At 42.8% G+C, this 25,930-nt stretch overlaps 4 protein-coding genes across 5 annotated transcripts; 2 read left to right on the forward strand and 2 right to left on the reverse strand.

Annotated features, from left to right (window-relative positions):
- Positions 1-3,658: 3,658 nt before the first annotated feature.
- Positions 3,659-5,359, forward strand: LOC112140773 (pterin-4-alpha-carbinolamine dehydratase-like). The gene is made up of 4 exons (XM_024263779.2): positions 3,659-3,816; positions 4,333-4,464; positions 4,538-4,618; positions 5,036-5,359. The coding sequence occupies exons 1-4, from the start codon at positions 3,814-3,816 to the stop codon at positions 5,126-5,128; spliced, it is 309 nt and encodes a 102-aa protein (XP_024119547.1). The 5' UTR covers positions 3,659-3,813; the 3' UTR covers positions 5,129-5,359.
- Positions 5,360-5,364: 5 nt separating this feature from the next.
- On the reverse strand, positions 5,365-12,463 carry LOC112140772 (sphingosine-1-phosphate lyase 1-like). Of its 2 annotated transcripts, none has more exons than XM_024263778.2 (14): positions 12,320-12,463; positions 10,436-10,601; positions 10,204-10,271; positions 9,917-10,064; positions 9,767-9,846; positions 9,559-9,687; positions 9,392-9,480; positions 9,214-9,322; positions 9,039-9,137; positions 8,813-8,959; positions 8,497-8,735; positions 8,266-8,412; positions 8,070-8,190; positions 5,365-6,890 (listed from the first exon to the last, which is right to left on the reverse strand). In XM_024263778.2, the coding sequence occupies exons 1-14, from the start codon at positions 12,329-12,331 to the stop codon at positions 6,747-6,749; spliced, it is 1,698 nt and encodes a 565-aa protein (XP_024119546.1). In that variant the 5' UTR covers positions 12,332-12,463; the 3' UTR covers positions 5,365-6,746. The 2 variants fall into 2 exon arrangements, with proteins under 2 accessions (XP_024119546.1, XP_036067188.1); XM_036211295.1 differs by lacking the exon at positions 12,320-12,463 and adding an exon at positions 10,718-10,740.
- A 5,281-nt stretch (positions 12,464-17,744) lies between these two features.
- LOC112140771 (neurogenin-3-like) lies at positions 17,745-19,006 on the forward strand. Its single transcript, XM_024263777.2, has 2 exons — positions 17,745-18,008; positions 18,210-19,006. The coding sequence occupies exon 2, from the start codon at positions 18,211-18,213 to the stop codon at positions 18,805-18,807; it is 597 nt and encodes a 198-aa protein (XP_024119545.1). The 5' UTR covers positions 17,745-18,008; position 18,210; the 3' UTR covers positions 18,808-19,006.
- On the reverse strand, positions 19,000-25,611 carry LOC112140774 (PDZ and LIM domain protein 1-like). The gene is made up of 7 exons (XM_024263780.2): positions 25,371-25,611; positions 24,432-24,583; positions 24,075-24,159; positions 23,097-23,278; positions 21,363-21,511; positions 21,139-21,256; positions 19,000-19,476 (listed from the first exon to the last, which is right to left on the reverse strand). The coding sequence occupies exons 1-7, from the start codon at positions 25,461-25,463 to the stop codon at positions 19,290-19,292; spliced, it is 966 nt and encodes a 321-aa protein (XP_024119548.1). The 5' UTR covers positions 25,464-25,611; the 3' UTR covers positions 19,000-19,289.
- Positions 25,612-25,930: the final 319 nt, after the last annotated feature.

Genomic DNA, 25,930 nt, shown 5'->3' on the forward strand with positions numbered 1-25,930 from the left:
CGTCTGATCTGATCAATAGCATCCTCTGAGATGACTGAGAGCTCTGCTCCCTGGACCACACTGGAGGTTCTTTACTCAATAAGATCAAAGGCCTGGAGAACACGGGTTCCATCCTTCTGAACAATCCTCTATGAATCCATATGTTGAGGACTTACGTAGATATGCATTGTTTGGAGGTCTATCTATGGAATGACTGCAGGTGTGGTTCCCTGAGGGATCCGGACCCTGGATCCAAACGGAGTAATGCCCCCCTTCCTGGTATGTCTGACTCCACCTGCATCCACACACACACACATAAGGTCGCTGCTCTATAACCTGACATGTCAAACAATTATTGAAACAACACAAACAAGCTTTGTTTAACATGTGAAGCTCATGAGCACCCTCTTGTGGTTGGATATGTGAGGAGCACTCTCCTGTCTTTTCCCCAGTTTCAGGTCCCAAAAAAACCTGCATTACACTCCTCTATTGATCCAGCGCTGGGATGACATGCTATCAGTCTGAGTGTTTTTTCAAAGGGGGAGAAGAAATCAATAGCAGCACAGTCTGGTTAGAGACCCCAGCATTGATTTAAGAAGCTAAGAAAGCAGGAGAAGGTGGTTCTCTCACAACAAAAGCTCCGCTGCCATGTTTACAGCTGACCCCCCTCATGACAGGTTTCACCCCGTCAGCTCCGACCCTTCATATGTGAGCTTCAGCACGGATGTTTCCAGAAGACAGTTGGCTTTCAAGCGAGGCCTTTTCATCCAAACGAGGATGTCAGGTCTGATTAACCCCCAAAAGGCTCCTGATCGATCCTCCAGGAGCTGCTGGAAACGAGGTCAGGAGGACTCTGTGAGCCTAGTAAATAATCCCAGAGTGCTGATGCAATCATCTGATGCTATCACACTATATCATGTAAGAAGGTAAATATACCCCCCCCCCACCCTGCATGGAGTCAGTGAGTAAACAGGAAAAAACTCCATGTTCTGCAAATATTTTCAGATTTTACCTGCACAGAGCCGTGGCCCCGCCTCCTGATTCCACCTGTACAGTCAGGCTGAACTGAGTGCTGATCATGACTGAAGCGTTGTTATTGTTGGGCTTCACAGAGGCCAAATGCTGGTACAAGCACTGAAAAAGACCAAAATTCTGCTTTTTAACACAAACAAAATCCTGAAAATCCATCACATTTATGTCAAAATAAACAACAGCTTTTTAAGATGTAAAAACTGTTAAAACTGATGTAACATGTTTGCTTTATGAAAACCTTTTTTTATGTTTAATAATCCCAAACATCTTCTCAGTTTACCTGATCAGCATAACTGGATTAACTTTTGGAGAAAATGTGACAGTTTGAGGCCTTCATGAAACACAAACAACATTTAAAAGGATGCCAGGAACTAAACCACATCAGTAAATCATCTTCTGTAATCTGTTTGTTACCAAATAGGATCAGTCCATAAATGTATAAACCATCTTAACAGAAGCTGAGAACTGGTGGGATCTGTGACCAACAGGATTAACTTCAGTTCTTTTTTTATTTGCTTCTTCCACTCATTTATTGAATCTAAATGTACTTTACTTGCAAAAACCTGAAACTTTCTCTGCAGTAGAAGACACAAAGGGTGGTTTTAATAGAGCCAAACATTTTCACAGGAGAAAAACTGCAGCACAGTCAATATCATATGAATAAAATAAAATAAAAGGCTTTTTATTCTTCTATTCTACTGTCTTTACTCGTCATTTGGGTTAAATATTAGAAAAGCAAAAAAAATACTGTTGTTACTAATACATTTATTTAAAAAAATGCTTAAACCAGATTTAAATCTTGATGTCCTTTACCTTGTAGCAGTAGTCAGATGTGAAGGAGACCTGCACTTCTTCAGGCAGCTGATTGTGAAACGTGAGCAAAGCCTGGTTCATCCTCAGAGCTGCAGACACGTAAAGCAGCTAAGATTTACTGCAGCCGCACATTTCTTCCTCTACATCATAAAAACATGATAACAGGCTGCTTGACAGCAACAGGATCACAAGTTCTATCGACAAGTTTATCATATCGACATTTTTTATTTTCAAGATGATTTATGATGCAGATCAATCGCTGGTCGCTACATAAAGCTAAAAACAATCCAGTAATTGTTTGTTTATCTGACATTAACGTGAGCTGCATGCGCGGCCTCTGGTCCTCCATGCGTGTCACATTTTAATGAAGAACCACAGCTCACCTCTCTGGATGGTTCCTGCAGAGCTGCTGGAAATCAGGAGGAGCACAGCTAGACTCACACACAGAGTTCTGCTGGAGTCCATGATGCTCCGTGAACAGGAACCGCCTGTTCTGGAGCTCATCTTTATAACTCTCGCAACAATATAAACGTGGCCAAAGGTCAAAATACACACAACAGTGCAGCAAATGTCAGATTTTATTTCAGTGGATATGTTTTTGGCAAAAACAGCTTTTTAACAGATTTAGGTGAGATCGGTTAAATGGATCAAACCTGGATGTGGATGGATTATGACTTTGTTGTGGCCTTTTATATGGAGAAGAAGCTGTATGCATGTGTTTTCTGCTCCACATACACCTCAAACTGTTCCACTAGGGTTTTGTCAAACCCAGATTCTGAGTTTTTTTGGTTTCTAATAAGATTTTTATTTATATTTGATTAATTTGTGATTTCTCTTTTTTGTTCTCTGGTTTCATCTAATTTTAAATTCACCCTTTCTTCAGTTAAGAGATGATTGCAGCAAATGTTATGCTAAACCACAGCCCCACATCCTGATGCACCCACCTCCAGACGTCTCTATTGAGGATGTTTTAGTCATTTGTTCTTTAAATGTGGTCGTAGGACAGACGTAGATCTCACCTGATGAAATGTTTTTCAGTTTATCACAGATCTGACTGAGTGCTCTTCAGGTAATTCAAACCAGCCTCTCCGTCAGCACAGGGATCATGCATGATAGGTGTTTGATCAGATCATTGGAGATAACATGAACTACTTTATATATTTTCTGCTAAAATGATCCCTTTAAATCCTGAAAATAAAAGCTCCTCAGAAGGTTCGGTCTGTGTTCTCCTCTGCCAAGGAGTGAAGTTCGGGTCGGTGTTTCACAAAGATGCAGCTTCTTCAGGAGAAAGAGGGAACATCTCCAGTCTGAGAGCCAGGAAGTAGAGGACATGCAGCAAAGTAGAGATTCAGAACACTTGTGGGATCATCTAAGTGACCAACAGGAGCTGATTTTAGATGCGGATGTCATCAAAGCAGTCCCTCCCTCCTCCACCATGTTCACCCAGAAAAATATTAAAAAATGATTAAAGTGAAACACTCTGCAGCCTCTTCTGTGTTGGTCTGGATTTTCAAACTTCCTTTATTCCAATCTACAGTCTAGATGTTATTTCCTGCTCCAGTCAGCTGTGAAATCACATCCTCCCTCTGTTCATTTAATCAACCACTTCATTTCCCTGAGCGCTGGAGGGGACCGATGACTTGACCTTTGACATGGGCTCCTTGTGACCCGAGCTTCACATCTGCTGCCCTGATTTGCAAAAAATCAAATCAAAGTTCCTCCTCTAAAGGAGGATCCTCTGGAGCAAAGCAAACACTGCTGCCCCGGCCTCTTGTGCTCAGCAACAATAGCTGCCCTCGCTGCTGCCTTGTGCAACAGATGTCTGTTTATGATTAAACCCACTGACGACTGGAGGAACAGGCTTTCAGCTGGGAGGCTTTTGCTCAGGCGTCTGCAGGGGCAGCTAAGCCGGATCCACAGCCCCTTTGTCGGATGGATTCATTCCAGTTCACTTACTGCCTCTGAGCGGAGGAGCACCCGAACCCAAGCATGGTGAGTCCACATCCTCACAGCAGCATGACACAGGCATGAATGTACTGAAGAATATCATGTTTTTCTCATGACCACAACTCCTCCTCCTCTTTTCCTGTGTCGAGCCGTCATGTTGTTGCTGCATGTTCACATCAGCACACACAGAGGTGACGGCGTTGCCATGACACCTGTTGATGTCAGCGCTCTGCTGCAGGCGGAGCTGGAGGTCTGTTTGTTCTGCTGGTTCAATGTTCATGCAGGATGCAGTTTCATGAGTGCAATCCAAAAAAAAAAAAAAAACAGTTTGGAGAATTCTGAAGTTAATATTCTGTTTCCTTTCATCCCATGTGACTCTACATCATGTGTCACAGTCAGGGGGGTTGGGGACCCCCCGCCCCCCGCATTAGACACCTTTGAACCAGTGAAACAGGAATGCAGCCTCTCATTGTTTCCAGATGGCAGCCTGTGCAGCCAATCGCAGTTTGTGTTTGTGCAGCCACCCCTCTGACATCACATCTACCCCCCCCCCACACACAGGCTGGTAAGATCCAGAGTCTGACCGAGGAGGAGAGGGCCCACATCCTTCCGATACTGCGCTCTGCCCAGTGGGTGGAGGTTGGGGGTCGGGATGCCATCTACAAAGAGTTTGTGTTCAAAGACTTCAACCAGGTCAGCAGCTCCTCCGTGTTTCAGCAGCAGAAACCCACCTTCAAGTCTGACACGTACTTTGCTGCTTTTCCAGGCTTTTGGCTTCATGTCCAGAGTGGCTTTACGAGCAGAAAAGATGGACCATCACCCTGAGTGGTTTAACGTTTATAATAAGGTATGAAATAGAGATATATAATAGGGGTGGGAATCACTGGGTACCTCACGATGTCGATGATATCACGATACTGCGATAATAGGTAAAAATCATTTTTAATAACTCACATTATATAGAAAAACACATATTTTGGGGGGAAAATATATCCCTACACACCATCATAATAAACAACCTGTGTCTTATTTTGTTCAACAAATAATAGACACCGTTAGCATTTAGCTGAAGTATTAGCTAAACTCCGAAGTAGTTCAAGGATCCAGCCCTTGACTTTGACACACGTGGTGTAAACGATTTAAGTTACATTATGTTAAAGATTTTGTATTCAAGTGTCACCAATGACACCTCAGGTGTTAAAGGGTTAATGTATCATCTTTAATGTGACCCACCAGAAAGTGTCTTTTTGTTGGTTCTCTGCAGGTCCAGATCACCCTCAGCACTCACGACTGCGGGGGCCTGTCCCAGCGCGACGTCTCTTTGGCCACTTTCATCGACCAAGTTTCTCTGATGTGAAGTGAATCCATCTGAAACTGTCGGGACTTTCAGAGCATAAAAACCTTCAGTTGGTCAAGAAGATGCAGCGATCCTGCTGGGAGTCTGAGAGCAAAAGAAGCACTAAAAATCCTGAAAGGTCAAAGAAATCATTCCGAGTGTTCTCAAAAGTTGTGTTTAAATGTGCTGAATCTGCTCACAGAATGTGGTTTTCTGTTGTGTTTTTTGTTTTTTTTAAACAAGAACAAACAAGGGTGTCATCAGACTAAATGCATTTTATTGAAAAGAATCATAAAAGGCCTCTAAACTCGGATACCAGTGCATCAAGGAGAACTCTCAGAGAGCATTGATTGAACATTTCACTCAAACATCGACAGATTTCACAGAATAGAACCAGCATCCTGTCAGCAAACCTTAACCTTCAGATCCATTCAGTTCAAAGTTGGGATTTCATTTGTTTACTTCACTTCATATTTGTTTGAGACAAACAAACATACCAGTGCTGCAGTTATGGTCAACAAATGAGAACACGTGTTTGAGGATTTTGCACTAAAACTCCACTTCTAAAAAACGATTCAAAGGTTTTTTTAGCCACGACAGTTTTCAGGCGGTATCGGGGCTGAAAGCCGCCGTCACTTCCAAACCCCACCCCTTAATCAGAATCAAACAATGTGCATCAAATACATTCATCTCTTTAAAACGAATTTAAAGCAAACACAGATAAAGTTAGTGACAATGGACTTTCAGTGGTTAAAGTTAGATAAACCGTCGTCGTCGTTGCTCCTCCCACTTCAGGAAGCTACACTTTATCAAATACAAACAGTTATTGCACAAACGTGGAAAAAAAACAAATCAGAAAAATCACTTTAGTACATAAAACAATCAGAATCTCTTTCTGTGCTTTCCGTCATCAATCCTTGCGTTAATGTGCTGCTTGTTCATAAAAAATGCCGTCAAAAATGCCCCTCTTTACCAAAACCGGACCAATCGCTCTGCGCTGACGTGAGCAGGTGAGTTACCCAGATGAGTTAACCAGGTGAGTTAACAGTTAGAGACTGAGGTAGATTAAAGACAAGCCGCGATCCACAGGAGTCAAACTGAACTTCTGAGTTAATGATAGGACACTTGAGGACTTGAACCTTCTGTCAGCTGATCTTCTGAAGTCATGTCGTCTCCCATAGACGATAAGAACGTCTGGCTAATGTTTCTGTTGGGGCATCGCAGTGCGTTTTCATAACAAATGTTGCATGCTGGGTAACAGGTCTGTGCAGCCGCGCTTCCCTTTGTGCTTCTGCGGAGTCAGCACAGATGGAAAAAAAAAAGACCTTCAAAGAATCCACCAACAAACAACATCTGAAGGGTTTCAGTCGCAGATTAGGACAAAACAACAAGAGCAAAACCTGAATTATTCTTCACAACAAAACAACTCAAAAACAAACAACTAAATTACCGTCAAATTATTAGATTAAAAGTCGTTTGGAGCCGGTCCCTTCTGCTCCTCGCGTGGAGGCACACTGGCAGAAGTACCCTCCCCTCTGGGGTTCAATCATGAAGGCTGGAGCTCCTCTGATGTTTCCACAAAGCGAAACTGAGCAACCTCGGCGCTCAGGGAGGCAGCGGCGCGTTCCCCGGCGGCACGTCAGTGGGCTTTCCCGTTGCCATTCATGTGGTTTCTGCTCGACTTGGGCACCTCGGTGCTGTAGAGACAGTCCAGAAAACCTCTGGAGATTTCAGTCACCATGGACCTGTCCGGGATGGACTGGGCCATTCCGTAGATGGCTCCCTGAGGAGAGAGCGACACAGGAGTGAGCCAACAACATCCAAATTCTCCCTGATCCATCCATTCTAGAAGACTTAAACTTTATCAATTATATTGGTCTAATTAACTTTCTATACCAGAGAAAAGACACAAAAGAACATCTGACTCAGAGAGAAGGACTGGATGGGACAAAAGAAGAAAAAAAAGGAAGAAAAATTAGCAACAATTCATTTCTTCACTCATGACCCACAAAATCACAAGACTTTGACCAACTTATGTGGTAAGTTTACAACTTCTGCAGAGCAAGCATTTATAAAATGCAAAAATGGGAGAAACTTCTCGTCTTGGATATCATTTTTTCCACTTGTATTAAAGCAAAAGTAGCAAGGCGGACCGCTCAGAACTGTAGAGTGTGTGTTAAAACCGTCTCATTTGTTTATCTTGTTTGGGAGGCGTTCAGCCTGATAAAGCTTCTGCTGGACCTTCAAGGTTCCAAAAACAGAAGTGTTGACTGCAGCAGGAGACACCACAAACATGCAGGCAGGCGTGTGTCAGAACAGAAGGTCCTTCCTCTCTGAAGTTGATGCACAAAAAATGTTCTCTCATCAACACGAGCCGAAAGCAGCAAAGAGGAACAGAAAGTGAGGATGAAACGAGCTTCACCACGCATGAAAATGAAGCTCTGATCATAAATCTACATTCAAATTCAGGACTGAGGCAGAAGTTCTGCCCTAAAACACCAGAAACAGGTACGATGGAGCATCTATTTAAAAAGATAAAAAGAGAAGGAGGTTAATTCTAATTTTTACAGCCAATTGTTGCAAATATTCATAGGCAAGGTATTTGTTCTAGTTGCAATGGCAACCAAACATCTTTCTTCAAACAGGCTGACAAAAAATAAGGTGGAGATGAACCATTTTTCAACAGAGAAGATGTCTCCAGCAAGACTTAAATAACACGCTCTTAGACATACATGAATCAGCTGATTCTGACGGATCACAGCTGAAAGGTTAGACGTTAAATGAGGATTTCTGGATCTGGATTATAATTCAAAGAACCCAACTTGTCCCTAAATCTGTTGATAATATTTACAAATCATTTCCTGCAGCTTCTCTGTTGATCTCCTGTTGACCTCAGATCACCTCTGCTTGGTCGCACAGATTGTGGACCTGCTCTGTGTTTTGGGACATGCAGGTGACTCACCATTCCTGTGGTTTTCTCTTTGGGGTTCTTCATAATCACTGCCACCTGGTCTCTGACGTCCTGAACGAAGCGCTCCGCCACCCCAGGCTGGGTGTGCAGGACGGTGCAGCAGATGTGGATGCTGCAGACATAGGAGCATCCACACGGGGTTACAGGATTGAACATCCTGAACGTGTGTTTGCTGCTTCACACCCACCTGGATGGAAACTGCAGCGTGTTCAGATTCCAGCCCTTTGACGTCAGAGCATTTGAGAGGCGGAAGATGTCAAACTGGTCCGAGCCGATGGCCACCACCGACACCTCTGGGTCTCCAAACACGAAGACCCCTTTGATCTTCCTAATTCTGTTCAGGAGAAACACATAGCAGAGCTGAGATGCAGGAGGCCTCTGACCGGCTCTGTGTGGTGATGCCGCCTGCGTGTCTTACCCGGTTTTGATTTTGCGTGCGGTGCTGATGATCTTCTTGGTGGCGTCCACGTAGCCGTTCTCCCCCATGTGCATCATGGTGGCCCAGCAGGCTGCGATGATCCCTCCAGGCCTGGAGCCCGCGATGGAGGGGGAGGCGTAGATGCCCCCCTGCCAGTCTGGAGCCACAAAGTACTGATACTGGCGGTACTTCTTCTCACTGTAAAGAATTACGGAGGAGCCTTTGGGGGCGTAACCATACTGAGGAGAAACCCAGAAACATCACAGTTAAAGTGAATCCAAGCAAGAAGACGTGACAGAAACAAGAAGATCCTTACTTTGTGCGTGTCTGCTGAGATACTGGTGACCCCTTTGACCCTGAAGTCGAAGGGGGCGAGCGGGTAACCAGCCTTGGCCATGAAGACGATGAGAAACCCCCCCAGACAGGCGTCCACGTGCAGCGGGAGGTTGTAGCGAACAGCCAGCTGTGACACACACAGGAAAGCAAATGAGATTTTCTTCCTGCAGTTCATCTGTAAGATCTTCAAGGAGAGACGCTCTGACCTTGGCCACCTCCTCGACAGGATCGATGACCCCATGAGGGAACTGCGGGGCTGAGCACACCAGCATGGCCGTGTTCCTGCTGATGGCTCTCTTCATGGCCTTGGAGGAGAACCAGCAGAGAGGACATGAGACGTCAGGAAGCTGCAGAGCATCCTGCAGACGTTCAGGCTCTCACCTTCACGTCCACCTTCATGGTGGTCTTATCCAGAGGAATGTGGACGAGCTTCATCCCAAAGTAATTTGCTGCTTTGTCAAAAGCGGCGTGGACACTCACGGGCGCCAGACTGCATAGAAGAACCCAAATATGAGCCTCTCTCAGGCAGCTGGACACGTTTCAGTGAAGCTTGCCTTACATTTCTGGGTGTTTGACGCCGCGTTCGTACGCCATCTCCCTGTACGCTTTGCAGGCCATCAGGATACTCTCGGTTCCTCCTGACGTGACCTAGAAGGAGCACGGAAGCAGGTGAAGTTCAAGCTTACGCCACCTTTTTCTGACAGCTGATCGGAGAGGCTGACTAACGGTGCCGCAGGAGTCGGGCCCCCCGTTGAAGAGAGAGCAAGACATTCTGACGACTTCTGCCTCCATCTTCCTGACGCCGGGAAAGATGTCGGGATGTAGAGGGTTGCTCCAGGCAAAATCCCCGTAAACCTTTGGGACGAAGCAAACGGATCGTTTGTAACCTTGAGAAGCATCAGAGAAACAACAGAGCTTTCACAGAGATGCTGACCTTCACCAGCAGTTTGGTTAGGGTCTCATCCCCCCAGTAGACTGCTCCAGAAACGCGTCCTTTCTCCCACTGAACATCATCTGAAAAACACATCTTGTTTCAAAAAGTTCCGGATTTCAACCTCAAGTAACTGAGGAGTTCCACGCTTACTCAGGGTCTGATATTCTTTGATCTTGTCCATGACCTGAGTCTGGGACAGCCCTTTGGGGGGCAGCTTGGTGGTGTAGCTCATCCCCTCCTTCAGCGTGCACAGACTGTGGGACATGTCGTCCAAAGCCTTGTTGAGCTGCCGCTGGATCTGAGGGGAAAGAATCGGATGAGGGGCTGCACGCCACTTCCAGGAGGGTACAAAGGCGAAACAGGAACAGAGGTGCCAAAGGTCAGACCCCCCCTCCTTCCCCCTGAGCATCTGAGGCTGAGTCAGGAGCAGTACTCACCGACACGCCAACAAAGGGGATTTTTCTGATCAGTCGAAAGCACTGCCTCTTCATTCTTGACATCAAGCCTGAAAACCACAAAGCTGAGGTCACATGAGGTCACATGTACCAATCCTAAGATGCTGACTGTGCAGAAATCCACCATCCAGTCAGGACACACAGCTGAGATAAGGAATTGTGTTTAGACTACGACTGCAGAAGATTCAATGTTGCAATTTGTGTGAACTCTTACTTTCTTGCTGGAAAAGGAAGCCTTTAATCCAGATGGCTCCTAGCGTAGCGGCGACTGAGGCTCCAATGATCTGCCACGGCTCCAGGGGGGCGCAGAGAGAGTTCACCTGCCGCCGCACCTCCTCCAGGTACAGCAGCAGCATCTCCTTATACACCTCCAAGGCACTCTGCTCACACGAGACAGTAAAACGTCACCGTCGTGGAGGTACATGTCAACAACACACCCTCCAGCTTCGTAAGAGTCACATCTGCACACACCTGTGTTACCTGTTCATTCACTTACCATCGTCACTTCACTTCTACCCTCACACAGCAAACACCTTCTCAGGTAAAGAGGCTGAAGGTTTGTTCTTAGCTCAGCAGATGCAGATAAAGCTCTGTGCTCACTGGATGGCTATCAGCAAGCCCCTCCCACCACCAAAAGTGTCTCAACACATCCAGGTGTGAGGATCTGCTGCAGTAATCCACATCAGACCAGACAGGAAGTTCCCTTGAAACACACCTTGATGTTACAGCGGTTCGCTAAACCCGCCGCTGCTGAAATAAAGCAGCCAACCCTGACTGAAACGGAGCCACAAATCCCCAGGATTTCAGAACAAAATACAAATTAAAGTCATTGCTCAACAGCAACCCACTTATCTTTACGTTATCTCCACCTTTTTATAGCAGGACGATAGGGAGGAACTTCCACCTCAGCCACAATCTGATGGAGAAAGCTTAAGGTTCAAAATCTTGAGTAATCGGACCCAAAAGAGAAGAGAGTTCTTCCGGATTCAGCAGGAATCCTTTGGAAAGTCTGTGAACTTCTCCACGCTCACTTCAAACTGTCGTTCTAAGCGAAATGATGATTAAGGTCATTCTGTCTAATAAACTGAACAGCAGGAGGTTCCTGAGTGACAGGAGTGGCTGCCCACACAGGGACTACATGTTCTCATTCAGGTTTGGCAAGATCCTCTGCAAACTTCAGCAAGTCGGTTGAGAGTGAACCAGAGACGAGCATCTGATGCGATGGAACCAAAGAGTTCAGGGGAGAAACGTTCATTCAGAACCGTGAACGCTCACACCAGAAACTTCTCTGTTTATTGAAACATCTGAACGATTTCCTGCTGATAACCTCATCTCAGCTTCACAAAGGTTCTGGTAGCAGCAGCATCTCACAGCAGTGAACATCAGTCCTCTGAGCGCCTCCCTACAAACAGTAGCTGCTCTGAAGCTCTTCATGAAAAGAAGAGGATGAGCCAGAATTCTCTGCAACAGAACCCGTCCAGAACCAGGTTCAGAGACAGATGTAGGGATGTTTCATTTAAGTTGGTGAGTCTGGGAAGTTTGCTTAAACTCTTTAAAGCTCCGTGAATGATCATTTAGAGGAGATTTATCAGCTTGATCTGTCTGTGAACATCTGTTGGACATCTTCCCTCTAGCGGCCAGTCTGTCCCTAAGGGTTGATGGTGCGCTTCCAGGGAAACAGCTGAGCAGCTCAGCTGGAAATAACAACTTCCTGTCAACAGGATCTCCGTTTCTATTCTGAATCCGCATCAGTGAGCAAAAGCAGAGAGTTTGAAAGGGTTACAAGGGCGATGGCTGATAAAAGGAAGAATAAACACAAATGTTGCGAATGGTTCTGTTAAGAGAAGAAACTAAAGTTGAAGCGGATCGGGTAAAATGTTCCATATTTGTTGTCAAAGTACCGACCAGGACCCGTATAAACCCACAGCCTCAAAGCAAAGGTCACAAACAAACATTTAGTTTGGTTATTCCTGAAAGCAGAGTCTCCTCATGTGATCACAAACAAGTCATCCCCCCCTGAAGAGTCCACTTGGTCCGTTCCGACATGGACGGAACCGCAGTTCACTAAAAAGAGGAAGTAAAGTTTAAGAACACGAACCCAGTAGTCCATGGTGTTCGGAAAGCTGTCGCTCCGACTTTCTTTGTGTCCTCTTCTCAGCGGTGCCGCCGCTCAGTTCGCATCTGCATGCTACTACCAAAGCCAGCAAGCTAACGAGGATTCAGGAAGTGACCTACTGCGCATGTCTGCGCTGGTGCGGATCTGACAGCGCAGCGCGCCGGTCTGCTCGGACAGTAGCCGCGCGGAAAGTAGATCCGCATGGTTTTTAGATCTGTCATCAATCCCCGGAGGTTTGACACGTTTTTCTGTTGTTTTTAAGAAACATTGCCAACAAATCTGGCTTCAGAGGTTTGATTTTTTTTAAGGAAAAACTATTTTGACCTTATTACCCAAAGGCCGTGTATGCTTTACACGTTTGTTTGGTAAAATAAAACTCATTATATTAAAGATAAAGTCCTTGTTAACTCAACAGATTCAAGGGGACCAAACTTTTTAGACTTCACCATCTTAAATTATACTTTTAAAATCAATTGGATTACAAACTTCTTTATGAACACAGACACACTATGGAACTTTATTTCAAATTACATGTTCTCTAAATTTTGTGGCCTCTATTCTCTTCTCCAAAATAACTATAATCTATTATCTATTAACACACATTTTCTCCACATAATAACGGTAAAATCATGTACAAAAGAAAATTGGTACTTTTTCCAAACTGGTTTAATAATATAACATATCTTAAACAGTTTTCTAAGTTTGGACCTTATCTTCAAAATATTTAATCACCAACAAAACCAGGGATGTTTGCTTTGGACTTCTTCACAGATGTTACCCACCACCTCCACATAGACAAAAGCTCCTTCTGCAAACTGGACAGTGAGACAACTTCTCTCAACTTCTCAACTTCCCAGCATTTTCTTTTCTTTTTTTTTTTTTTTGGAAAAAGTCATTTTACTTTCACCTAATGTAAATAAATTTACCTCTTTGTGTGACATAACATACTTGAAAACTTTAATGTTTTATAAAAATTGGCTTTTTTTTGGGGGGGGGGGGCACAGTGTCAACAGCTCTTATAAAAACAGTTTTATTAAATTTAGTTATTTAAAAAACTGAATTTCATATTCTTAAATTCACATCTTAATTAAAAAAAACCCTATTCAATCTTTTGTTCAATCGTTGCTATCAAGACTGGTAATTTTTTGTTTGTTTGTTGGGCTTTTGGATATACAATGTAATGTTTAATAATAATAATAATAAAAAAAAATAATAATATGTATTTATGCATTTTATACCAATTATTCTTAAAGGGTATACTTTTGTTGTCTTCTATTTATCCTGCTTGCAAAAATGTTTGCTTGTTGATATGTTAAGGTTTGTTAGAACATTGACAATAAAGAAAAAAATAATTGAATCTAGGTTGAACATAGATAAAACTGAGTTTTAATTCAAAAAAATGAAACTATCAATCAAAAAACATAATATTTATTGATTTATTTAATTGATAACTTACTTACAACATTTCATATTTAAAAAAAGTCTGAATGAAATTGTTTTATTCATTTTAAATGTTGATATAAAAGGGGAGAAAAACTTATCGGCAAACCCTGTATTTGTTTATCTTAAGTCTTGTTCTCTCATTTATTTGATTTTCAAATAAAACTGTTGTTCACTCTTTCCTTTTCTATAGAAGATGAACCACTTCTTGAACTTAAACGAATCCTTTCATCTATTTTGAGGGTTATGATGTTCAGGACAACATCTTACATATAAATGTAAATTACGACATGCCTTTGTTTTTAGATATATTTATAGCAGACAACAATGACACTTTAAATGATTTGAATAGCGATTCACTTTTATGGACGGGTGGCAGAAAGTGCAGTTCGACAAAATGAACAGCAGGGGTCAGACTAGTCGATGTTGGTTAGAAATCAATATTAAGGACAGAATTAATTAATGTAAAGAAACAAACAAACAAAAATTAGTTTGAAGAAAAGAAAAATAAATATTTTTGAACAGATTATTTTAATATTTCCGAAAATCTTAAAGCAAAGAGAGAATTCCAGACACAAGAAGAGAAGTTTATCTTAGAAATCAGAAACAGAAGAGATGTATTCAAGTGGGATTTCATGGATTCATATATTTTGTTTATCTAGGATCCCCAATAAAGACAACTGTAATGTTAAATTACTCTAAGATTAGGTCTTAATGTAGATGACACTTATAATTGTACTCTAATTTGAAATCCTCACTTGTTGATTGAATAAAACTTACAGGAAGTGATACCTGCTGATCAGCAACAATATAGCTGCTGCAGGTGTCTGACCATAAATTCTGTTTTCCGTTTCCCCCGTGTTTTTTTTAGTTTTGTTTGTTCCCCTTAAATTAAATTACTTAAGTAGTTTTCTTAGGATAACCCTGTCTCGTGTTTCGCTCAATAACATTTTAATTAGGTTGTGCTCTAAAATATATATTTGGAAAGAAAGGGAGTCAGTTTATCACAAAATATTTTTTCCATTGCAGATAAAATCATAGTTTGAGAGAATCAACAAAACCTCATGATTGTTAAAAAAAAATAAAGCAACAGTTCTGTGTCATTGAAACACAGAATATCATTTGTTATCATACCAAAATTGTTCATTCTCTTGATGATAAAACTTTTATTTATAAGGAAAACATTCAAAATAAATTTACAACTGTTCTTCTTTCTCTTTTCGTTATTATTTTGCATTTTTCACTCACATTTTTATCACATCTTTTTTTGAGAGTTACAAAAAATGTTTACAAATTTAAAATCCCAGAAACAACACAATTTAGTTAAAGCAGTCCAGAATATACCCTCAAATTATATTTGTTTTTTTATTGTTATGTTCTATGTGATCAATAACTTTCAATTATATGCGTTCATTTTCATTGAGCATCTGAATTGTGTTAGAGCAAAACCAAATGAAAAAAAGGAACAATAAAGAAATTCGTTCTTATTGAAAACCTTCACCAGAATAACTTGTATTTCCTGCGTCCTCATTGGCTCTATTCTTTATAATAAAAGCCTCTTCTAAACACGCGGATTCGGCTTTCATATTAACAGACTAAATGTTCTGCATCAGTTTGAGAGAAGAAGGAAAAATCTGCACCGACTCCCATTTGTGTCTAAAGTCTTCATCCTTACAAAAAGACGAGGCGCGTCCAAAGCCCTGCCGCTCCATTGTAACTGCGGTACACTGTCTTCAGGAGCGCAGTGGGCGCGACAATGCTCCGCCCGTGAAAAGAAAGCACATTAAAAGTGAATTAGTTCTTGTGTAAAGTGTGTTCTGGGTCACGCTGGTCACGACGCGCGCACCTCTCCAAAGGCGCACACGTCTCCAAGGTGCACTCTATACTTTGTAAAAGGCAGTCACATTGTTTGAGGGTCTCACAAGAGGTGTACATATGGCATCCGGGTTGCAATTAAATGTTTTTAAGATGGTTTTCCTTTCCTGAAGAAGTTTCCTTTTTTCTTTTTTCCTCCCAACAGCTCTTTGCCAGACAGCACAAGAGGAGGGGGGCGCATTGAAAGGCCTCTATGCTAGTTTGGGATGACAACAATCTGGTCAGCGAGTTGTTGGACTTTGATTGTCCTCCTCAAAACGTCCTTCAAACAAAAAGCTAAAGACGAAAATAAAGCCCCACCTGGTACATCTGTTTGCTAAAGTAATAATAAATAGATTTGGTTTCATAAATAAGCAGAAGAGACAGTAAAGTGAAGTAGCGGGGGATGTATTAATCAGGAGCATCGGGCAGGTATCACCTGCTCCAGAGCTTGCTCAGTTTATTGTTAAATATTGTTAAATCGCTTCTCGGTTCATGTCTGCACCGATATCGGCCTCGTCCACAGCAACTGCTCGCTTCTGTTTGCGCACACTTTGCATAATGAGCCGAACTCGACAGCAACCTGATAAAAATCAAGGGGGAGACAGACGACTTCAAACCAGCACCTGCCCGCGGTCTCCGAACAGAGATTTGGCATCAATTATTATTTGTAAAGTTGTAATTTTTAGTTTGCTTTTTTTACCTTTTACAACATCAAGTCTCCATCTCCTATCTCACAGGCATATTTGTCCAGTTTATTGAAAGCATATGGTTATCACGCTGTTCTCCAAACACATGTTTAGTCAGAAAGTTAAGCCGAGCTTTTTGTGATCCTTTGTCAGTAATTGTAAATCATGTTTGAGCTCCGGCACACTTGCCCTCTCCCCTCATTGAAGCTAGAACAAGTCTGAAGGTTGTTGACCCACTTTACTAATCTTTAACGACTCAAAAGACAAGACTTATTGTTGAAAAGTCGGTGCGCAACAGAGTTGTGGCTGTAATGGAAAGGGTTTTGGAGATGTCATGGCGCACAGGTATATGCTCACATAAGAGCAGAATCCCAGCTTCTATTGATGCTGAACATAAAAACATCTTTTGTACTTTAAGCTCAAACAACCAGTTTTTCCATATCCAATCCTATGTGAACGCTGCCCTCGTGCGTAATTGTCTTTCTCCAACGTTCGGAGCTTTGCGCTGCAAAGCAGTGATCTCGTATAAATCCAATTTTTTTCTTTAAAAAAATCAAAAATTTTCAGACATAGATAAGGTTTCCTGGGCTTACTTTGAAGTAGGTTAGTGTTGCTTTTAATAACCATGCTCAAAACGTGGATGAACTTTTAGAATCTCCGGGTTTAAATGTTCGCTTCACAAAAACGCGCACGAGGACTGGATTCCACAGGACTGTATTTAAGAACAGGCAATATTTATTTATATATATTAAAGTTATCAACTGCTTACGCTTGTAATTGAATTTTAGTTTTAATCATGTTCTTGTCTGAAGCAGAAATTTTCATAAAGTCCACAGATGGTTTGTGTCCAAACAATGCGTAAAATGCAACAGATGTAGCTACATCAATGTAAAGTAAACGAGATATTTTCGATAGAAAACTCACATTTATACGTTTTTATGATAACCCATTTGTTTTATAAATCACACTAGATCTCACACCTGTGCGTAAAATCACAAGTTTTATTTTAAATGCGCAGTCTGTCATGAAACGTTTACTTAAGGAGAACAGCAAATGGGACAAAGGAAATGCACCTTTTATGTTCCAGGCCATTTTTAGATGACAAGCACAAGGTCACTTCATATAAATCTGTCATTTTAGCACCTGATTTTTGGAACATCTGCTCCTTAGAAACGTCTGCTCCATGACCCTTAATCTCTCTTAAAGGTCATTAAAGCCCCAGTATTGATTCGGAAAGTTTACCACGACGGTCATAAAAAGCAGAAAACAGCAACATTCATGAAGTGGCCATGAAGTGGCAGTACAAATCCCCTCATTCGATTTTTTTGGGAAGTGGTTCCAGCGCAACCTTCCTCAAAGAAAAGACGAACATACCCTCGATTGGAAAGCAACTGTTGTCATTGTGGCAGTCAGTTGTGCGACTTCACAGCAAAAGAATGACACAAAAACTACAAAGCGCTGAAAAACGGAGAGCGGGGGTGTGGAGGGGGGGTCTGCGCTGCCTGCAAGCCGATTGGCCATTTAACGGACGCTGTTGATTCAGGCGTCCGCTGCCCAGAAGATAAGATAAAAGCCATATAAAGAGACAGGGATGCGCATCCATCCTTCACCGCAGCCTGCTGTCTCCATCCACACCGCAGGACGGCTGTCTGTCTCCTCTGCGCGCCTCACCTGTTTCCAGAACAAACGTAAGTGCTAATAAATCCATCCGCGGAGCTTTACGCAGAGGAGATGCGCAGTTGGAGACCGAGGTGCGCATGGAAACAGGTTCTGAGTGTTAAAACGTTTTGATCACAAACTTTAGAGTTCAAATTGATTCTTGAGAAACATTTCTATGATCTTTATGAAAATCTTTGATTGAACTGACTTTGTGATTGAAACCTTCTCAGGATGTCTCCCAGAACCAGGAGCGCCACCGATGACCTGCAGAAGTTCATCGGCGCAGAGACGCGCAGCGGGATTCCCCCAAATGTCTACAGAGAAGCTGCTGCTCCTCAAAGCTGCAATGCAGACTCGCCTCGTGGAAACAACAAAACCATCAAGTCTTCCAGACCAAGAAGTGACCCGCGCGGCAGGCGGAGGGTGAAGGCCAACGACCGGGAGCGCCACCGGATGCACAACCTGAACTCGGCCCTGGATGCGCTGAGGAGCATCCTGCCGGCGCTGCCAGACGACGCCAAGATGACCAAAATAGAGACGCTGCGCTTCGCGCGGAATTACATCTGGGCTCTGACCGAGACCCTGCGGATGGTCGACCACCACGGCCGCGCGGAGGAGGAGCAGCAGCCGCCGGGGGGGTCAGACCTGAGCAGTCCGGGGAGCGCCTGCTCAGACTGGGACTCTGCGTCCTCCGTGGAGCCATGGGGCGGGTCCTCTTCCTGCTCTGTGGATCACCTGAACTGCCGCGAGCCCACAACCCCCCCTGTACCTCTGCACTTCCGGTCTGTCTGCAGTGGAGCGGATCTTAGAAACTCTTGGCTTTACTGAGGGTCGAGGGTCTTATGGACAAATAAACAGACATTGGAGGTTTTCAGGTGTAACAAACACCAGCAGGTGACAATCAACTGTGACAGGAAGAGGCTTTAAATCAAATACAAACTGATCCTTTTTTCTTCTATTAAACCAAAAGTTCATGTCTTCTGTAAACTCAGAACATTTCAGAAAAACACAAAGACTTGATCCGCTTTCAGCTGAAAGATTTATTTGGCAAAGAAACTCAAATACATTTCTTTACTTTTTCTGTATTTATTAAAGTAGAAAAGTTGTGATTATAAAGCGCCATTTCCATTACTGAATACAGTGAGCATGTAAAGAGGATCAATACTAGATCATAGTGTCTGTGACTAATGCAAAGAATTGATGTGCAAATGCAGACAAATGTGACGGAGCGTCCATCACGCTGGAAGGAAATGTTATGGAAGGAAATGTTACGGAGAGCTACAGTCCAAGGCCCGTCCCACAAAGGAAGACTACTTGGGGAAGACTGTAACCACGTCGTAGCCCTCAGGGGGCGTCACCCGCTCTCGTGCGTGCTTCTCACAATAAACCTGGTCCTCCACAAAGAAATGTCCTTTCTGCTTGAGGTTGACATCGCAGTCCGTGCACGTGTAGCACTCAGGGTGGCGAAACTTGTCCCTCAGCTTCACCACCATCCCCCTGAAGAACGAAGATCTGGTTAACTAAGGATTCTTCATAAACAACAATAGTCTACCTATACAAGCATATACAGAAGAGGCTGTGAGGTCAAACCACTCTCCAGAGGGTCCAACCTAGTGCATGCTGGGACATTTCCATATATTTAACATCGCTGCTGGGATGTAGAAATAAGGATGGAGTTTGTCTTTGAAATTATCCAAACATCTGCTGGATCGTATTTACTGACCCAGCACAAACACCTCATCAGATAGAAAATAAAACGAGTTTGGAGATGCATAAAAACTAGGGTTGTGAAAGTTGTTAACGCGATTAATAAATCATAATTGATGCGTTAATATTTATTACCTAAATGAATTGTCTAAAACCGGCTTTGTCTAAAAATTGCAGAAACTCTGCAGTTCTCCGTGAAAGTCCCGCCCACCGATGTCGCGAGAGGCGAGCAGTTCAGAGTGGACAGACACACCCCCACCTGTGATCAGCTGACCTGAAATCCAGCTTTCAAATCAAACTTATCCCAAAAAAACTTATTTTTTCGCAAACACAATAAAGACAGTTTATGAGAAAAAAAGAAAAAGCTGAAAAAAATAGAATTCCAGGAAAAATGTCAAATAGACAGCAGAGCTCTTAGGAGAGAAATTCTTATTTTTTGGGCTGCCTGGTGTCGTTGAATCCACACAGCCAGACTGAGGCCACATAAGAAAGGTGACATCATGGAGCTGTGAGGTCAGTGATGAACATCTATCAACAGAAACTGTTCATATAAGTGGTTGCAATTTGTGACTTTAGTCTGGATGTTGTTTTGTATTTTCATTCAAAAACATCTGGATTAGTATTTTGACAAATTTTATTCTTGCTGTTTTTATGAAATTACACCTAAAACGTTTTGTCCATGTTTGAAAAAACAGTTTGTTAAACATTAAATAAATCCAATTTTTCCAAATATAATTTTCTGTTCTTGCACGATTTTATGTGTAGTGTGTGAATACAACATGGAAAAATGACAAAATAAAGGTAGTGTCATAAAGGTGAGGTTGTGCCGATTAAAATTATACAAAATAAGCAAGTAGATAGTCTTTAAAATTCAAAATACAGAGGTTATTTCAAAAGAAGAAGGCCCTAGGTTTCAAATAAAAAAAAAACATTCTAAATGTACAATTTTGCATGTGATCTCATATTGTAATTACTTGCAGATAATAAGTGGCTGGCAAATATTGTAAGTAAAAAAAAAAATAAATTGCGATTAAGTTTTCCAGATTTGCGATTAACTAGTTAAATGTTTTTAATCGATTCCCGGCCTAAATAAAAACTGAAACAAGTGCAGAAACTCTAGAGAGGTTTCTCGAAAAACAAAGAGGGCTTGTGCTGTGGCACCTCCTTTATTTGACCACAAGGAGGCGACAAACTTTCAAAGGGCAGAAAACAAGAAGTGCTGATCTATAAAATAATCTCAGTAAAACAGACTGAAGTGAACGCAGTCACACGTCCTGCAGACAGACGATGATCTGCCCATTAAGCTTTTCTTCTTCTGTCCACAAATATTCTCATATTTCCAAACTTGAAATAAAAAAATAATAAACTACAAAATCAACAATTTAAATCTAAAACATTCTAACGAATAGTATCCACATGATGGAAATTGAGCTTGAGGTGCAGCGTACTCACACAATCCCTGATCCACATTTGTCACAGACGGGTAACTTGTCAGCGTTTCCCACCGAGGATCCGATCTTTGTGGTGGGGGCCTTCACGCTCCTGAAGCCTGACGGTTTGTCTGCATCACCTTCACATTATCAGACAAGCACAGAAGATCTCAGTGTTTGTGTGTGACTCTGTAAACAGTCACCATTCCACAGGGATTCACGGTCAACACCAGAACACTGCCTCACCCGTTTCCAGAATTTCCTGAAGCACCTTGAAGGAGGCGGACTGCCGCGGCGGCTCGTCCGACTCCTGGTTCTCCTGCAGCATCTTGTAGACTTCAGAGTCTGCTGCGATGGTCGGCCTCTTTCCTGCAGCAGATGGGTCTGACGGAGCTCTGCGAAACAAGATCACAGTGGGATTTCAGATCGCCTGACGCACTACGTCCAGGAGGCGGTGCTGATGCTGACCGGAGTCCACAGAACCTCCATGACACACGCACACACAGTGAGTTCAAACACCAGAACAATGTAAAACAACAACAGAGACGCCGAGATAAAAGCTTTGGCTTTTGATTAGCACTTTATTTTGAAATTTGCCAACTAATCAGGATTTTGATGACTTTGGTGACAAAATAAACGTCTAATCGGATCTTTAAAAAAAAAAAAAAAAAAAAGGAAATTAGTACAGTAAAAAGTATGAATTGAAAACTAGATAAATCAAGATTGAAATCGTCTTTTTAATGTTAAAAAAGAAAAAAAAAAAGAAACTCAAACTATGAGCAGAAAATAGGGCTTATCGATTCGATTCACCAGAACCTGGATCGATTCGGTTGTGATTTTTTTCTATTCTTTCGATCCGCTCAGTTTGATTCAATTCGATTTTGAGTTTACACATTTATGCATTTGTTTAGAAATACATTAAATATAAAACAATATATTTATATTGTGAAGATTTTCATATTAATCTTATACAGTTCACATACTGTAAAATGTATTAGTAAAAATAAAATGAGATTGTTAATACTATACAGCGCTACATGGACTCTGAAAAGGAGAAGCTCCAACTATTGTTCTGCTTCTCCTAAAGTTTTGCTTCAGTTTGGCCACTAGGTGGTGATCATGCTATAGCATTACACCTTAATCCAGAAGAAGAAGAAAGAATGGGCAAAAAACTGTGTTTTAGACCACGAATAGTTATTTTAAAAACATTTCCTTAAAAAGAGTTTGGAAAATTCATGCCTGTGAGTTTATAAGGATGTTCATTTAGTCAAAAATGTAAATTTAGGTCAAAGGAGTGCTAGCATTAGCCGTCTTATGGGAAATCCCATTATATATTAGCATCAAGCTAGCAGATTTTAGCTGTATGCATTTGATTGATCTCAACTCTTATGGATCGATTATTGATCTATTAAGCTTAGATCAGTTTATCCATCTTATCAACTCAGCCCTAGCGGAAAAACAACGTATTTCTCAAACATAAAGCGTGTCGGTATTTACAACCACAGATTGGAAAACTGCTGTGTCTTTTTTCACTACAAATCTGGTGAAAGTGGATTTAAAAACTCAATGCTTAACTTAAAGATGCTGAACACAGAAATTATGGTTCTGTATCCCAGCAACATTAGTTTGAGCTAAACGTCAGTAAAGTTCATTACATTTTACGTCTCATGTAGAATCTGAACTGGTTTGTAGCAGCTGCTGGAAGAACAGACACGTGGAGTCATTGACGTGGTTTTGGAAATGACCAGAATCTAACGACTGAGCTGGAGGTGTTCCGTGTGCGGCGTGGAGACCACCTCCAGCCTTTAGGTTTTATAAAAATTAGAATAAAAATAGCTACTGCTTTGCCGACAGATTTCTCTGAAGGAGTTTATGAAGACGTACAGGTCCATCTCCATGCAGACACGCCCACATTCATGACTTAAAGTTCCTCAGCATCATTCACCATCTGCGTTTCTGGACCCTGAAAGCTGAACCGACCTGTTGGGCTCTCCTGATATGGTCATGGTCTTCACGTCGTCCACAGCAGAGTTCAAGTCCTTGATGTTGTCTGAGGAGTACAGACCAGACGGACTGTTGTACTGGTTGGTGACAACTTTGGAGCCAAAACCAGAGAAAGGTAAAGCGCTCCTGTTGTGGGTGGATCCAATGTGTTTCACCTCCTAGGAGAGAGAGAGTGAAAAAAAAAAAGAGGTTTGTGTTCAGTTTTTCTAACACGCTGAAACATGCAGGAGAGACAAACGTTCATCCAACACCCCACAACCATGACGCTCCAGCGGTCCAGGAGAGCAGCTCGAATACTGGTGGGAACATCACCGACGCTGAGTAAAAAATGTCTTCATGCCACTTGAAACGAACGTCTCTGTGATCCAGTAATGTGCTATTGATTGATCAGCAGCAGAGGAGCTTCTAGCTATCATTTATTCCACTTTTTCCAAACATCTCAGCTCTCTAAAGACGATTCTTCTTCGAGTTGAGTCTCGTCTTTTCTGCTGGACTCCTGCTTATTTAAAGCAGCTAACAGACTTTAAATAAATACAACCACGTAATGATGCTGGCACGCCGTCAAAGCAGACAAATAAATCCCAGCAAGTAGAGCGGGAAGGCGGAAATGCCTTCACACACAGGCCCCGCCTCCAGCGCCTCAGACTGCAGCCATGTGAAGGTCTGTGGCGTGACGGGCTGAAGGTTTACGAACCGCACATGTGTGAGGCGTGACACAAACACCCGGCCGGCGTGTTTTCATTGAACTTCCCGGCCGGAGGGCAGGAACTGAGGCTGCGTCACAGCTGATAAACGACCGTCTCCTAGGAAACGGCCTGCTGGAGAGCAAACAATGACTTCACAGCTGGCAGAGGCACAAGAATACCCCACAAGTCTTTGCAAGCAGGACCAGAAAAAAAACCTTCTGACTTCCAGAAACGACAGCGAGCTGTGAGAGGGAGGACGAACACTTACCCGTGGCTCTGATGCAAGATTCATCTTGTACGGATGAGACTTCCCTTCCTCAGAGGACAGCGGCGACCACAGCTTAGCTTCTGACCTGAGGAGCAGAGACCAGAACGGTAACACATGTCAAACACCAGACACAAAATCCAGTCAGTTAGTCACTTTGTTTGTTCCTGTAAGAAGAGCATTGAAAAGTCTGAGTCTTTGAATGCACCACCACCCTGCAGGTTTGCTCCTCCACTGTTTGTTCAGGACTTTATCTTCATACAAAGAAGAACTTTAAGTCTTTTCAACACCTGGAGTCTGCATCACCTTCCTCACATCTCTGCTCCTACCCAAACCCACTGACATACCGCCACAGCATACCTGTCTACGGAGAGCACCATTTCATCACCACAACCCTTGATCTTGTTCTGAGCCTCCAGGTGTGTCATGTTGTCTGTGGGTTCTCCGTCGATTGCCAGGATGATGTCTCCCATGCACAGGTTGGCTTGGGCTGCCTTACTTCCTGGATTGACCTGAGACACACAAACGGACACGTGTGACGGCGGGAAAGTCAACGCTTTCCTTCAAGTTGCTGCCTAAAAGAACAGGTATCAGAGGAGCACCTCCTCTGGAAAAACGGGCTTAAAATGAGTTGAAGAACTTTGACAAACAGTCTAAGATGCTGTTTTCATGGGAGGTTTCTGACAGGAGCCTTCACTCAAATACACATTTAACAATCACTTCATAGGAACATGAGTAGAAAACATTGAAATGACGTCATAAGAAGTACTTCATCGTAACAAAGACTATAAAGGTGCTGAAGGTTTTAATGGATGTTCTGATGGGGAACATGAACAAACGAGTCAAACTAAAGCCTGTCAGAAAAGAGGACCAGTCTTTACCATCACTTATGAGAAAGCTGACATGAAACGAGGCTCTGACACAAAGGAAAGAAAACCTTAAAGCATTTGATCCTTCCTTCAAAATAAAAGACAACAAATATAATAATAATAAAATAAAAGAGAAATCACCTGGAGGGCAGAAGCGGAGCTTCCGCTTTTTTCAAACATTCACTCATTATAAACAGACATTCACAAGGTTTTTAAAAAGAAAAAATATAAGGACCAAAACTTCTCTTAAATGTTCTTTTGTTCTAGTTGGCAAAAAATCTTAGCGGTACGTGAACGCATCTCAAGAGTTAACTCCAGCTGAAGAATCCGAGGAGCGCGTGCTTAGCCCCTGTTATCCCGGGCTAACTAACTTCCCGAGCAGACTAATAAATTCTACACGTTGACGCGGAGAACCGGAAACCCAACATACCCGTGAAATAGCGAGAGGTTGCTCGAAGTCTTTCCCTCCGACCAGCCGGAAGCCCCAGGGCCCGGGCCCCTGGATCACCACCCGGAGAGGCATCGCTGCTGCCGCACTGCCGTCAGCTCCCAGCCGCTGTGCTGGAGCCACCGGCGGGGGGAGGACCTCAGGCCGCCGCGGGACGAACCTCCAGGACGCTTCCTGTCTGATAACCGCCCGACAAAGATCGTAGATTAAGAGGAGCACTCACTACAACGCTCGCTGTGAAGTGTGCTTTTGGTCACGTGATCGCTCAAATTTTACTTTGTACTTTATTTGATCGAATTAATAAACAAACAAAATATGACCATTGCGCACAAAACCATTTACTGACGAGTAGTGAAAAAAGTAGTTGTGCGAGAAATCTATGAGAAAGTGTTAGGTCTGTCACCTTCTCCATTCTGGTAAATATTAACTAGTTCAAGCATTGCCTCACCTTTTCTGCAAATAATTCACCAGTGGTGGAAATACCTGCTCAACATGTAAACGGATTCCTGTTTATAATTTAGAAAATCTTTTTTTTTTTTGTT

Source organism: Oryzias melastigma, unplaced genomic scaffold (genome assembly GCF_002922805.2).
Source record: "Oryzias melastigma strain HK-1 unplaced genomic scaffold, ASM292280v2 sc02264, whole genome shotgun sequence".
In the NCBI taxonomy this organism is placed as follows: domain Eukaryota; kingdom Metazoa; phylum Chordata; class Actinopteri; order Beloniformes; family Adrianichthyidae; genus Oryzias; species Oryzias melastigma.

What these genes read in the sequence shown, in the direction of transcription:
- LOC112140773 (XM_024263779.2), top strand. An exon ending in TGTTCAAAGACTTCAACCAG is followed by an intron (nt 4,465 to 4,537) that starts GTCAGCAGCTCC and finishes CTGCTTTTCCAG; the next exon opens with GCTTTTGGCTTCATGTCCAG. An exon ending in GGTTTAACGTTTATAATAAG is followed by an intron (nt 4,619 to 5,035) that starts GTATGAAATAGA and finishes GGTTCTCTGCAG; the next exon opens with GTCCAGATCACCCTCAGCAC.
- LOC112140772 (XM_024263778.2), bottom strand. An exon ending in CCATGAAGGTGGACGTGAAG is followed by an intron (nt 9,138 to 9,213) that starts GTGAGAGCCTGA and finishes TTCTCCTCCAAG; the next exon opens with GCCATGAAGAGAGCCATCAG. An exon ending in CTGTCGAGGAGGTGGCCAAG is followed by an intron (nt 8,960 to 9,038) that starts GTCAGAGCGTCT and finishes TGTGTGTCACAG; the next exon opens with CTGGCTGTTCGCTACAACCT.
- LOC112140771 (XM_024263777.2), top strand. Translation starts at nt 18,211, where the DNA reads ATGTCTCCCAGAACCAGGAGCGCCACCGATGACCTGCAGAAGTTCATC.
- LOC112140774 (XM_024263780.2), bottom strand. Translation starts at nt 25,463, where the DNA reads ATGCCTCTCCGGGTGGTGATCCAGGGGCCCGGGCCCTGGGGCTTCCGG. An exon ending in ATCTTGCATCAGAGCCACGG is followed by an intron (nt 23,279 to 24,074) that starts GTAAGTGTTCGT and finishes TCTCTCTCCTAG; the next exon opens with GAGGTGAAACACATTGGATC. An exon ending in TCAGGAAATTCTGGAAACGG is followed by an intron (nt 21,257 to 21,362) that starts GTGAGGCAGTGT and finishes GATAATGTGAAG; the next exon opens with GTGATGCAGACAAACCGTCA.